This window comes from Pyxicephalus adspersus, chromosome 3 (assembly GCF_032062135.1).
Source record: "Pyxicephalus adspersus chromosome 3, UCB_Pads_2.0, whole genome shotgun sequence".
Classification (NCBI taxonomy): domain Eukaryota; kingdom Metazoa; phylum Chordata; class Amphibia; order Anura; family Pyxicephalidae; genus Pyxicephalus; species Pyxicephalus adspersus.
In genome coordinates, this window is record NC_092860.1 from 79,709,215 (window position 1) to 79,724,868 (window position 15,654).

At 38.3% G+C, this 15,654-nt stretch overlaps 1 protein-coding gene across 2 annotated transcripts in view; it reads right to left on the bottom strand.

The window, feature by feature from the left end:
* The window catches only part of LOC140326620 (tyrosine-protein phosphatase non-receptor type 9-like), a 30,406-nt gene extending 18,167 nt beyond the window's left edge, over window positions 1-12,239 (bottom strand). For both annotated transcript variants that reach the window (XM_072405389.1, XM_072405388.1), the window contains exons 1-2: window positions 12,017-12,239; window positions 1,074-1,214 (exon numbers count right to left, since the gene is read on the bottom strand). In XM_072405389.1, the coding sequence (XP_072261490.1) occupies window positions 1,074-1,214; window positions 12,017-12,052 (177 nt within the window). In that variant the 5' untranslated portion in view covers window positions 12,053-12,239. The remainder of the gene's footprint in view (window positions 1-1,073; window positions 1,215-12,016) is intronic.
* Between the last annotated feature and the right edge of the window lie 3,415 nt (window positions 12,240-15,654).

Below are 15,654 nucleotides of genomic sequence, written 5' to 3' on the forward strand. Positions count from 1 at the left end.
CTGCGGGGACCGGCGGGGATACAGGTAAGTAAAAAAATATGCATTCGGACCATAAGACGCACCCTGATTTTCCCCCCACTTTAGGGGGAAAAAAAGTGCGTCTTATGGTCCGAAAAATACGGTACTTACAACATACTCATAACAGTAATAAAGCAATAAAACTAGCTGTCCTGGATCTCTCCATTGATTGTGCTGTGAAACAACATAGAGCACAACAAAGACTGTTTTTTGGAACAAATTCACTCCTCTACCTGCAGATCCTCTAAGCACACAAACATTTCCATCATATAATGACAGAATAGATTTTTTGCTACATTATACTCTACATATTTCTACAGTGTGGTAAATGCATATTTGATGCATTTGTCAGTAAAAGTACCTTTTCATTGGAATGCCATACATTCCAATCAATGCATGTAAAAAGCCTCACACTGTGACTAGGCATTAAAAGGAGCTGTGAATGTAGCCTGTTTGTATAATTTAAAAGATTTCTGTATGGTCTTAAACCATGTAATTTAGCCTTCCATGAATTGTTTTCAGACTGAGATTGCAAGTAAGTGTCCATCTAAATTGCCAGATTGGTATAAACTACAAAAACAAAACAACATCTATTGAATGCTTCCTGGGTCCTAGGCCCAGGCTGTAGATGCAAGTTGACTGCTGACAAAGTCTACATTTAGTCATGTTTATTAACAAACACATGTTGGACCCTATAGTGTGCACTAAAGTTTTATTATTTGAAAACTGAATCACAGGGGAGCTTGGCGAAATAAAGAAAGGGAATTAACTGAGATTTGGGCAAAAGACTGATCACAGTATACATATATCCAGAGGGAATCATTTAAAGACTAGGAATGATGTCAACATTGAGGCTCTACTGTTGCCAAAACTTGTCAGAAGAAGGATTTCTTTAGAGAACACAACAGGGAGGTAAAAAGAACTCACCTCCCTCTCTTAGAATCTTTTGAGATGGGTCATATTTATTTAAAGTAACTTTACTGACTATTGAATTGTGCATTCTATGCCAAAAGTAATAAAGGTATGTTAGCACTGTGAGAAAAATTCATACTTACTCTGTAAGCTTGAAACAAATCAATTGCTCTAGAAACATCAAACTTCCGAGCCATTAAAAATTTCACAGCAGTGTCTGGGGGTACCGTAACCACTTGTGGTTGTTCCCGGTTCTTTAACTCAGCAAGAAATTCTTCAATTGCCTTTAAAAAAAATAAACAAATAAAATATATTATATATATATATATATATATATATATATACACACACACACACACACACACACACACACAAATAAAGTCGAGTTCCAACAACAGATGGACAGCATTTCAAACATTGCCAAAGGTTTTGTAGCTCTGTTCAGGCAGTTTAATTTTGACACCCCTGGTGCGCTCAGTACAAATGACAAAAATATTTTATTTGACCTGTTCAATGAAATTGAACATGATCCAATTAAATTATAAAATCTGAAGTCAAACTTGGTTTCCAAACAATTTTACATACAGACTTGCCTATTGAGTTGGTTAATATCAATCGAAAGTACAGGATTCTGTGTAGGCTGTGCTTTCAGTGTGTACTATTATGTATTTGTGTTGCACCTGAGGGAGTGAAGAGAGAATGTTAAGGTACTTGCCATGTTTACTGTATGGTATTTTGAATAGTAAGTAGTATACATTTTGGATTGCTGCTATGTACACAACAAGTTTGTGCCTATTAGCTAATGTGCTAGTCAATACTAGTGCACCTTTCCTGTATATAGCAGACATTGTATATAGCAGACATTGTATGTGTAACATTCAGAATACTACATTTTTGTCTTGCTATCTTCTCTATTAGTATACTCTATAAACTGATTGGTTCCTTGTGCTACTTTAAATTTTGTCACGCTAAGCTCTGCAATACAATGGCTGGTACAGGCTGATATCAAGTCGAAGTCAAGTACTTATATTTCCTGCATTTAAAAAAAAAAAAATCACCAATTTCATATTGCGTGCAATTTGGGGATTATATGGTGAAAAAAAAAAAAAAAAAAACAGGCAGAATTGAATGACTGATTCACTGGGTTTCCACGAAACACACAGGTAAAGATAAAGTCAAACACCAAGAAATGTTTCACTTGAATTTTTTTACTTTTAAGGACCATTTCTCCCAGAGGAGATGGTGAAAAAAGAAGAAAAGGCCATGAAATGAAATCTAGCACTGAAAGAGTAAAAAGACATATAAAGGCAAGTCTGACCTCCTTCAGAATATAAAGGGTATGCAGTTTACATGAATATTGGAAAAACTGAACACAAATACAAATAGCGAAAAAAAAGTAGACGTGGGCTGAAACCCCTCCTAGATTTTTATTTGTTTGTACCCCTTACTTTTTCTCTCACTACATAAATGGAAAGTGAATTTCTGTTGACCACAACATTAATATTACTATTTCAATAACTTGAATTGCATTGATTAATACTTTAAGTCTCCCTAATACCTTTAATTTGGCTTCTATCCACGCCTTCTATTGGAAATAAAAGATTTAAAAAAAAATGGTATATGCATCTTCAAATAATTCAAGGGAGTGATCTTAAAACATTACAGTAAAAGAAGTATAATAATGGTATAATTAAAATAATGAACAAATGTCTAAGGGCAAAGAGGTGTGGGGGGAGTTACTACTAAATTAACAATATCTATTATGAAAAATGCCAATAAGAGAGCAATGGGTTGTAAAGAAAGATCTGTATATTGTGATAATCCACTAGCAATACTGTTCATGGCCTGGTTTATTGGTCTTTATACATGTTCATGAATTTTGGGCAGTTGTGGCATATTGAAATAATCGCGATACATAATAGAGCGGTTTTCCATTTTATTAAAATCTTCGAAGGCTTTACTTTATTACTTATGGGCGCCACTGTAGAGGTGGATAAGCGGTACTCTGAAGCAGCATTGTCAGGGGACCTGGATGGTGAATTTAGGTAAACATATCTGCCTTCATAAGGTAAGAAATACATAGATACTGCAGCGTGGGAGAGGTGGGATAAACGTATTTTGAATTTGTGGTAGTATAATAGGCTTTAACTCGAGTGTATAACTTTATAATGTGTATAGCATTATAAAGACTTTGAGAAAGCTGCATGCACAAAAATGTAAAAATCTGATTTCTGTAAAGTATATAAATCCTGTTTATTAATAATAATAATAATAATAATAATAATAAAGTAACTGTTCATTTTACTGTGGTTTAAAACAAACAAGTGCTGTACAGACAGCTTTGTTCTATGGAAAAGGAAGGACTGGCGAGAGGTTGCTCTGTAATTCGGAATGGTGAATCAATAAATGACAGCAGGGGGGGGGCAAATGTATTGATGCCAGATTTCCACCTCACAGAAATCATAAATGTTCATTTTGGGCAACAAATCAAGAATCTGTACACAATTTAACAGTTAAAGAAAATTCTACTTGCTAGGTCACTTACACAAGAGAGTTGTTTGAATTACTTTACCACACAGCCACCAAGAAAGATTGATGGGAATTGCCAATAGAAAGGAGAAGCTAGGTATAAATGGCAGAAGCTTTAAGATGAAAGAAAATCAATACTAAAAGTCCTTATTGTACTTATTATACCATATTATTTCAACAAACTATTCCAAAGTGCAAATACAGTTTAGTCTATACACCATCACCTCTTGTTATATATTAATGTGATACTGCAGAGTCAAGTGCTGATGCTAAAACACCGAATTCCGTTACCAATAAGTAGCAGTAAATACAGGATTCCCCTACACTTCCACTGTATCTCCCACTTCTAGATTCTGTCTTCAACCCCTGCACCAGCTCACTTCTACTACTGTAATCTAATTAAGTGGAAACAGAAATCACTGCAATAAACACAGAACAGTAAACTAAAAGTCAAATTACTTTAGGAAATGTATTTTATATTTTTTTTTTATAAATGTAAAGATCCACTTGATATACAGTTTATCAGAGTACACTATTGTTATCAACCAATTGAAAACAATTTATTCCCTATGTGGTCTATGTGGCTATATGGTTTTTCAAAATGATTCCACAAAAATGCAATATAGGAGTCACCCAACACACTTTAAGCATTGCACCCCCTCTGTGGTTGATAACCAATCACAGCAGTTACCAGTAATGGCTGCCACATGATAGTAGAAGTGATTGGTTGTTAGGGATGGATAACGGATGGATTACAGAAGTGTTTCTCTACCAAGGTTCCTCCAGGGGTTGTTTGGGTTACATTTTTCACTGGCCATCAATGTAAGAGGCTTTTTTCGTACTGACCACCATCCTAATGCACTGTGAACTGGGGAACATGGTGTTATTGTCAGGGGTTCACTAAGAGCTGAAAGTTTTTTCAAGGATTCCTCCATGTTAAAATGACTGCATTAGAGTTTCAGGTGTGCTGGTTGATTGGTGCTTAGAGGTAATGCAGGTAATCAAAAGCGAGATATGGATTGTGAACCGGGTTGTGCTCCCATACACCAATATATTCCTAGCTTCAGGCAGACCAGTTAGTAGTGGCTTATTTCCACTACTAGTGACTGAACCTGAATATCACTACATTATTAAAAAAGTACATGGAGAAAAAACTTCAAAAATAACCATGGAATATACCTATAAAACAACAGATTTGGTCATAAATAGCCTCTAGTTGTCAGAAAACCTCAAAGGGTTTCAAGGGCCAATGATGTAATGTAGAGTGTTGTAGAATGGAGTACAAGGAGCCAAGTGAAGGCAGCCTGCAGAAGAAGACACTGGATTGGGGCAAGGAACAGCCCATACTCCAAATCTACAGATCTAGCATTCCAGGAATTCTTTATTAATTCTAATACAGTTTTCCTAAAATTGCATTTAAAGAAACTCACCCCTCCACCATATAAAGCCTTTACTACTTAAATAGATGCATGAACACCTTTTAATATGAATAATTCCTGAGAAAAAGCAGCCTGAAACTGTGAGCTTTGGTAATGGTATCCAGCTTGTACACACCCAATAACTCACACAAGTTGCCTTTTAAACAGAACAATGTGTGTATGACAGCAGTCATGGGTCACTAAACAATTATCTCTTCATAACTACAGTTGGCAATTGGGTGTAGCAAGCCAGAAGTCTAAAATTATACAATGTAACTGAGGAATTAATCAGTGCCCTTGATGTGTCAACTTCTCTGCTTTGGTATGTAGGCCAAGGCTAGGTTTTACATTCACTACATCTATGAATCTGGAACGATCTTTGATTGATACCAACAGCAGAACCACCCTTATATATGAAGGGGTATTCACTAAATCACATCAGATTCAATACACGACAAAAGAATACCTACATACACTACACTTTACTTGTCCACTTGTTCGAGGCCAAATGTTACCTGACCATTGACAAAATGTTCATTGCTGCTTTTTACACACACATTTACAACCAAGTAGCAAACATTTTAATACACAGCTGCCCTACAAAATCAATTTAATCATGCAGAACTGCTAGAGAGAGAGCAGAATCTTCCATTAGTCATTCAATCCTCAATTACTTTACGTCTGCACATCTTGCCAAACACACAGCACACTAAAGATGAAATTACTCTTACTTCTGTTTAAGACACAAAATTCTATTAGGTAAAAAAACTGAATGAATAGGAAATCACAATACCCAGCTCAGTGATATGCTAAACCACAACTATGCATTTTACAGATGCAAGTGATCAGAGTTCATTTATAAACCTGCAGGAGCAGATTACACGATGCATGTTTTCAGCATCTCTGTAAACAGAACTTGTGGAATCCCGCCATCATATCTGCCACAGGCTGGATAATAACAATGTAACATTACAGCAGCTCTAGCAAACTAGATTCATGCTGACTTCATTATTGAATACAATTAGGAGGGGGGTTTATTATATGGCAAAATGCTTCTTTGATCATTCACTGTCAAATACCCATTGAAGGGCCTATTTCAATAAAAAAACAGGCCCTAATAATATTTAGCAAATTTATATAAAATCCATTTTGAATATTTGCAGCTTCCAGATTCACAATTTCCCAGACAATGGGCATTAGATTATTTGCAGATTTGTAATAGGATTTAAAACAAGCCACCTCTGACATTTCTAATTGCTTTACTGCAAATGTATTCACAGATCTCACTAATGACTCTAGAATCTGGATTTATCTATGTTTTTCTGAGACCTCCTGGTTGTTTATATTAGAGGGCCGTTCCCATAGATGAACACACAACTTGTGCTGTGAACCTTTGAAATGAAAAAAAAACCCTCTATGGCCCACTGAAGTTTGGCATGCGACAGGTGAACAGGAGGCAGAGCTTAAAAACAGAAGGGTGAGATTATTTAATCTCATTCAAATCCCTCATCTGTGACACTACAGGAATTAGTTTAGGAACAAATATAGATACTTGCAGGCTCTTGCCCATCTATAACTTTCTACCAGCCAATGCTAAGTGGAACTCTACCTCAAATCTAAATGTTTTGTACTAGAAAGAAGGGTTAGAATTTGTCAAGTTTTATTGTTGACTTAGAGCCTTGTGGAGGTAGTTTATCAGGTCTCCTGGTAATAAGTAAATGTTAAAGGGGTCTATTCACATTCATGTAGCTTTGTCCGAGGCCAATGCCCAAACGGCAGCAATATTGGAGGTTGTTGCGCATACAAGCATGCAGTTGCAAAGCAGCACTACTTCATAATTTTCCCTGTGAACTATCCCCAATTCTTCCTACATGGAAATTATGCTAAAGCCTACCAGCCATTCCTACCATAGCACTGTATTGCATAAAGAGCCATATATGCTGCATTTTGCATTCAACCGGAGCAGTCAGGTTTGGCAAGAGAGTTAATATGTATGTATATAAAAAAAATAGAGGATATGTTAAAACTTTTGTAATGTAATTTTCTGCTGGTTCTTATTAGGGAGATGTTATTTTACTTTTTGGTTATAAAAAGGCAAAATAGGTGTATTTTTGTTTTGTTTTTTTATTTACAATTTAAGGGTTATTGGTTGTTGTTCATGGAACAGTGTTCAGTTTTTGGAGATTTAACAATGAATGTTGTTCTGCTGACAACTGTAAAATTATGGATTGCAGAACACTTTGTCCAAGTGATAGGGAAGGGTGAATTAACACAGTAAGATCACAACACACACGTTTTAATCCTAGTTGTATCCAAAATCACTTTCCATTGCCACAATTTTATATTTAATTCATTCCATTGTCATGCACATGAATGATTTTAGCAGAAGATCCGGTCTTACAGCCACTCCTCTAATAGCATGGGAATATTAGGTTAGGCACAAATATGAAAATGAACAAAACCTCATTACAGGAAGCAAGCCTAAAAAGGGAAAGAGAAATGAAAGCACAGTAGGTCACATTCCGGAATACACTTCATTGTGGCTGAAGAAAATAATTCTTTTATATCTTTTATAAAACTGGGAAGAGGCATTAAAATTAGAACAAATTTTTGAACTAAACATGCAGGTTCATTGAGAGCTAAAAAACAGCAGGAACCCACAGCAACCAACCAGAAATATTCTGTCTTCAACACATCCAGTAAAGTCAAATCCTATTTGTTTCTACACTTCCAAGTGTTCCTTGTACTGCCAAATCAAAGAGGCCATTAGATTTTTTTAATCAATTGCCAAGTTCATTATGACAGTTTATAGAAATATCAAACCATACACTGCAATTAATGCACAATCTAAACTTTAGTATCGATTATGTGTTGAATGAAAATTGATCGGAATGCACATGGATTTACACTTGACCAAACTCAATTAATTATATGTGCCCATGTGCCAAAATTTTTTTCTGAGGTCTCAAAAACCTGTCAGATACTTGCAAGCTTGATAAAGGTTCTACACTCAATATCAATGTGTCAATCAATATCAGACCTTAATGCATTTATAGTCGATTCTATAGTTGATTCTATTCCAAGAAATGTTTCCACTATAAAGAGGACCTTTAATGCTTTTTAGATGTTCTTGCCTGACCTGAACCATAGGTCTCCCTTTTGTTACTTTCTTTTACAAGTAGCCCCTATGAAATTCTCTTTGCTATGGACATCTCACCACAGGTTTTCCTGTATCATAGCTGCCATCTTCTAGAATGATCAAGGACTGTAAGCCACTTCCATCCTTCCAGCCATCAGCACCTGACTGCCATGTATGAGAGGAGCTCTCACATAGTTTACAATGTTAGTCTGATCTCTGAAGGAAAAAAGAAAAGGGGAATGCTTCCCCACAGAACACTAATGGCATCTCAGCCTAAGCAAAATGCCTTGATTGAAGCCCAATGACTATTGAATAGGCAGGCAAGCCTTTTTTTTTATTTTTTCAAAAGAGGGTTTACAAAAGGGCAGAGCAAAAAGTAAGAGAAGGAAGTATTCTGTTTACAGGGTTTTTGCATTTTATGCTAACCAGCCCTAATTTATCGATCTTGTACACAAGAAGAGAAAGACATATTTAAGAGTAAGGCTATGTACACATGTGCAATAATTATCATTGGAAACAAACGACTAACGATTGATTGTCCGATAATCGTTAACAAAAAAAAGTGAGCAAAGACAGGCCGACATCGAACATGAAAACAAACAACCGTCCCGGCGGATCCGACTGTGTGACAATCATTCACTATCTATTGTGTGTACGGTCATTCAGTGATCGTGGAGTGTTCTGTGGTACACTTTATCCGGTACGTCACTTCCTGCATCGTTCAAACGATCATATCTAGTGCGTGTACATTATTGGTGGGCTACAGGCATGGCATGAAAAAACAAAATGCAAACAGCAGTTGAGGATGGAGATGTAGGATGCAGGAGATACTAAGGAAAAGACCATGTAAAATACTGGGGCAGGGAGAAACCACAAATGATGAGGCAAATAACAGGAAAATTCCATGCAAACAATATTTACAGTAAACTTACAAAAGTGGTGAATCGCAGAGTATGTGTAGCATGTTAGAAGTGACAAGCACTACCACCACCATATGTACTTAGTTTATTGAAAATCCTGGCAGACTTATTCATCTGGTGATTCCAAACCCCCACCCCATGACTTCAGAACTCTGCCATTGTTTATGGCAACCTATTCGTGGATTAGAGATATAAAGGTCTTGTTTTTTCTGCAAAACCGATATATTGCACCATTTCTAAAAGCATCAGGCTTATAAAAAAATGATAAAACTTTCACAAAACTGATAATAAAGGCCAAATCATTTCATTTGAATCGAGTGGGAACAGTACCAGCCTAGGTCTAATTTTATTCAAGGCGTCACTCTACTTTCAAATCCACTCCCTGGTAAGTAAAGGATGGGAAATCTAATGACAACACAGACAGAAGTGAAACGTAACTCTGCCTACAACCACAAAAAAAAGAATTTGGTATTTTATTGAAGTTTTGCTGATGACTTTTTTTTATACCCCTTATTTCCACAGGAGGATATTAAACTCCCTGTATACTTATGACTGGCATCTGATTGAGGGGTATTAGTAATTCACACATCAGGGTATCAAAACACAACAGTACATTTTTCATTTTTTTTTTTGTTTTTATTTTTTTGACAATTGACCATTACATATCCCAAAACAAAAATATCTAAATGCAGAAGATAAAAACGTGGCAAAACATTCCCTTTTCTGGTGTCACCACTAAAAAAGGCACGCTAAAAAACCTAGGCTTGGGTATAGAGGACATGCACAGATAATAATGCTCTGAGGCTGAAATCTTGCAAAGTTTTAATAGATCATGTAAATTAGCACTGAAGTCACACTTTCACAAGACTCACCTTGAATCTGGAAAGACAATATTTACAGGAAAGGGATATGGATCAAAGAACATAAGGGAATAAAAGAACGACAAACATATTGAAGGTTAACTCTGCTAGCAACCCAAATATTGTTCCTAATACTACAGAAGCCATACCAAACGTCTCCCCAAATCCTCCTAAAATCAATGCCCTTTTGATCCTGCCAGTGCTTGCTGTGACTGGACGTTTCCTACGGCGGGTCAGAAACAACTTCATCAGTTTACTGAATTACTAGCAGCATTGTCAGCCCTCTGATGCAAGACTCTGCAAAACTTGCATTACGGACATCATCACACCACCATCCCATAACCCTTGAAGACAGACTGGACATTGCGTACGGGGCAGAAGTCAAGCCACGCTCTTTCCCCATATTGTGCTGATCAGCAGACTCCACCCACAGATTGTATCTAGTGTCACATGACCACCAATAATAACAATGTACACTATAAACAAAAAAGTTTATTTATTGCTTTTCGTAACATGCCATTCTTGCTCCACTCAGACTTCTGTTGGATAACACACACTATTTAGGGGCTCATTGCCACCTATCCATTGCACTGCAGCAATAATAGGCATCTACCTCTGCATTCATTAGGCGGCTGTGTAGGTATGGCCATAGGTGGCCAAACAAACAACACATGGGTGTGTATTAGAAGCTCATACAAATGGGCAGAACAATAACAATCTCTATCATTAGGATGTAATTGCTGCAGTGTATTATGTGTGGATACACCTACAATGTTAGTAAAATAACACTGTAAATAAATTCATTAATTACTATATATAACACAATTTCACTGTCCCATATGTATCATTATTATTATTTTTAAACAGGATTTATATAGCGCCAACATATTATGCAGTGCTGTACAATAATATGTACTTGATCTGATGCTCCTGACATCACTTCAATCAGCTCCCGGTGTAAATGGAATTTGTGGTTTTATTTTTACAGCTGACAGCAGAGATACACTAGATGCATTCTATAGAGAAAGGAAATGTGACAAGAGAAGACCTCCTAAGTGTATTGCTGCTTCTTCACTGACCAATCAGCACATTTGGGGCATGTACCAGACCAAAGGGGGCAGTTAGAGCACAGGTCAATGTTAATGGCAGGATTGCTGTCATCATCTAAGCACAATCACAAGCCTTTCCAGTTAAACAACAATTATAGGATATGTATCTAAAGCCAGGTGCTGCTGAATCCAACTATCAACAGCAGCTCCGCTTATAAACAGCATGTTTATATGTATGTACACACATACATTACAGCAATTACATGGGTGTCTGGGTACATTATATACCCATATTGTATATTTTATATGGCCAGTACAGCTGTCACACAGGTATCCGGGTACATTATATATACCTATTATATGTGTTATTTGGGCAGTACAGCAATCATATAGGTGTCTAGGTACATACCAATTATAGGTATAGGTATATATACCAATTATATATTTTATATGGACAGTATGGCATATGGGTGTCTGTGTGCCATGCAATACACACATACATGTAATACATAAATATATATATTATATATATATATATATATATATATATATATATATATATATATATATATATATAGCCTGGCATCCATACACGCATGTGACTGCTGTACCGTCCAGACGATGCACATCGTGTCACCACCATTCTAGCACAGGAAAAAATAAATCCTGGAGCAATCCATTTAGAAAAGCCTGCAGAGCAGTTTAATCAATATCTCCTGACTCAATAAAAAAAAAAACTGCCAGTGACATATTGTGTTAATAAGCCCACCATCCTGGGAGGGGGTCACTCCACAATATGGGGCAGTACCAATGGTACCTAGATCAGAACCTGGGAGATGCTGAAGCCGAACACATAGCGCTATGACAACTGGTGTGTCCTGTGTACATTACAGTGTAGGGGAGAAACACACATATATATATATATATATATATATATATATATATATATATATTATATACACACATATATATATATATATATATATATATATATATATATATATATATATATATTATACACACACTATATATATTATATACACACACTGTGTAAAGTTAATATTCAACACGCTGCAGGTATAGCTAACACAGACTGCTCGCCTCCTGCACATCTGGCCGGTTAGATTCCCACACGTCGCCTTTCCCTCCCTTCCTTCCTTCCCTGGCTCACCCGTTCTTCTTGGGCCGTTAGCTGTTTCTCCGCCATGTTGCTTCGAGGCTCCGGTTCTCCGGTACATCCGGGCTCGGTCCAGACCCGGCTCTAACACAGGATGTGGCTCTGCGTCTCTCCGGCCCTGCAAAGCAAGACAACCGAGCGGCCGCACCGACGTCACAGCGACCGCCGCGCGTCCCGGCCTCTCCTCCTCCCTTTGGAGCAGGAGAGAGGCGAGGCCGTGACGAGGTAGGGATAGAGCTGCCCAATGGAGCAAGGGAGGGGCCGGAGCGGCCATCTTTGATGCGGGAAGAGGGCTGACTGACCACAGCAGGGGACTGCTTGCCGGGCTATGGTCTCACAAACCAGTCATAATATGTATCATTTTAGGGCACCTTGCGTGTAACACAAGGGAGAAAACTCACTCATTTTGCCTTTATTCTATCAGCACCTAGCACTTTTGTGAATTAAAGTGTGTCTATAGCCCAAACTTTTATTGTGTTGGATAGAGGATGGATGGACTGAACCCCACTACCAGGTCATTGTCCTTCTGTCTTTCTAGAATCTCCCCTTCACTTCATGTCCCGCAGGCACAATATGATAGAGGGAAGCTCTTGAAGTGAGGACCAATCCCATTCTAGACTGGTGTCTCCCAATGCCTTAAATTCAGAGACAACTCCTAAATGTTGAACAGCCTATCCAAATTTTGTCAGTGACAGCAGTCAGCAGTACAAGAAATAGAAATGAATCCCCTAATCAGCACAGCAGAATAACAACCCTGGAGAGGGTTCAATCCCTCAACCTTGTACCCAAAACTAAAAAGAAGGTTTTGTCTTCCCAAGCATTTACAGTTTCCAGCACCCTTGTTAGTGCCAAGGAAATATTTACAGGGCTTCAACATATACCTAACACTAATGTTAGGACGCAGCAGTAAATGGATTTGTTCTGGTCTAAAATCAAAAGATAGACAAAAAAAGTACAAAAAAAATTTAGTGACAGACCTCTCAGTGACAAATCCCTCAGAGACAGACCCCTGAGAGACAAATCCCTCAGAGACAGACCCCTCAGTGACAATTTCCTGAGACAGACCCCTCAATGACAAATCCCCCAGAGATAGACCCCTCAGTAGCAAATCCTTCAGAGACCGACCCCTCAGTGACAAATCCCTCAGAGACATACCCCTCATTGACAGACCCATCAGTGACAAATCCCTCAGAGACAGACCCCTCAGAGACAGACCTCTCAGTGACAAATCCCCCAGAGACAGACCCCTCAGTGACAAATCCCTCAGAGACAGACCCCGCAAAGACAGACCCTTCAGTGACAGACCCCTCAGTGACAAATCTCTCAGAGACAGACCCCTCAGAGACAGATCCGACAAATCCCTCAGAGACAGACCCTTCAGTGACAGACCCCTCAGTGACAAATCCCTCAGAGACAGACCCCTTAGTGATAAATCCCCTAGTGTTAGACCTCACAGAGATAGACCTATCAGAGAGACCTCCATATTGTAGAACCTTCAGTGACAAATCCCCCAGTGTTTGACACCTCGGTGACAAATCCCTCAGCGATAGATCCCTCAGTGACAAATCCCTCAGAGACAGACCTCTCAGTGACAGACCCCTCAGTGACAAATCCCTCAGAGACAGACCCCTCAGTGAAAAATCCCTCAGAGACAGACCCCTCAGTTATAAATCCCTCAGAGACAGACCCCTCAGTTATAAATCCCCTAGTGTTTGACCCCACAGAGATAGACCCATCAGGGAGACCTCCATATTGTAGACCCTTCAGTGATTGCCACCTCAGTCTGTGATAAATCCCCCAGTGACAGCCCACTCAGTGATAAATCCCCCTGTGACAGACCTCTCAGTGATACATTTCCTAGTCACAGACCTCTCAGTGATAAATTCCCCAGTGACAGCCCACTCAGTGATGAATCCCCTCAGTAACAGACCTCTCAGTGATAAATCCCCTCAGTGACAGACCTCTCAGTGATAAATCTCCCAGACCTCTCAGTGATAAATCCCCCAGTGGCAGACCTCTCAGTGATAAATCCCCCAGTAACAGACCCTATCATTGATAAATCCCCCAGTGACAGACCTCTCAGTGATAAATCCCCTCAGTGACAGACCCCTCAGTGATAAATCCCCCAGTGATTTACCTCTCAGGGACAGATCCATCAGTGATAAATCTTTGTTAAAAATCCCTAAGTGACATACTTATCATTGACAGACCCTTCAGCAACAATCTGTTCAGTTAAAAACCACTCCATGACAAACCACCAGTGGGAGATGCCCCAGGGACAGACCACAAAGATAGACATCTTAGGGACAGAAAGATACCCATTTATAATGCAACAGTGAGGCTGACATGTCACTTCTTAAATAAAGACATATTTGTAAAGCACAATACTTTGTTTTACCATGGGTTTTCACTCTGTATGTATTAGGAACGTGAAGCCCTATGCATTTTACTAAGGACCAAAATGTGGTGGTAGGAGTTTAGTCACACAAGTCATACAACCTTCCTTTTCTATCATGCATTATATACCGGTATGCATGTGGAATGTGGAGTACATACGGTGATGTCTAATGGCTAGTGGTAGACAATCTGCATTCAGTGCTTTTTATCTGTACCCATAGTTTGGCAGCATTGAAAAATGCTACCATGTTAGTTGAGTGTTTAATGTTGGTTTAGAAGAAAAAGTAACTCTGGGCCTGATTGACTAGCAGAGCAAGAGCCAGTGAGTGACACCACAAAGAGGTATATAGGAACCATTTATAATCATCATGGATGCTCTGCACTCCCATTATTGCTTATTAGAGACACACATGATGGCTATGCTATTCCACAGGATCTACATCTATCCTAGTTGTTGTATTGGACATAAAAGAAAATATCAAGACCAAGGCTAGTCAAAGACATAGTGGTTTAAGGCAAATTCAACCACTAACTATCAGTGTTGATCTAAGAATATATGATCAAGAGCATCAAAGCAATCTGCAACCAAAAGTTATTTAAAAAGTTAAAACTAATCAATCTGCTGCTGGAAGGATACCTTTGTTTAACCAGTTTTGTAAAACAAAAAAGTCCTCTTGTACCCTTTTGCCCTTGTAATTGCTACTGTGCCCTCCTCTTCTTTCAATAGGGACATCACCGCTGGACATGTAATAGGAGGAATCTGTGTCATGTAGGTAGTGATGTGGACATCTTAAGAAGAACCCACTGGATGTAACCAGAGGAAGAGTGAGGACATGTTTTAGAAGCATCATTTGGTTGTGGCTTTAGGAAAGTGTAAATGAGTTTTACATTTTTTTATTTTATGCCTGCAGTCGGAGGAGGGTGAGAGGGAGGTTTGGTAGGAGCTTATTAACATCCCTGAAATCAGCTTCAACTGTGTTCATAACCAAAGTTAGGTAACTGCTTCATCTAGCAATTACATTTCTTGTTGGCAGTCAATTCATTTGTAATATGCTGAAATCAATGTACTGATAATGTGATTACCAGTAAGATGTTAAATTACTAATTACTATACTATTAGTATGTAGGAAAAGATTTAAAAAACACCTTTATAGTATAGCTTTTTCCATGATTGTCAGCACTCCTCAAAAATTTGTGTCAGATTTTTGCTTGCCAAGATTTCAAAATGTAACTGT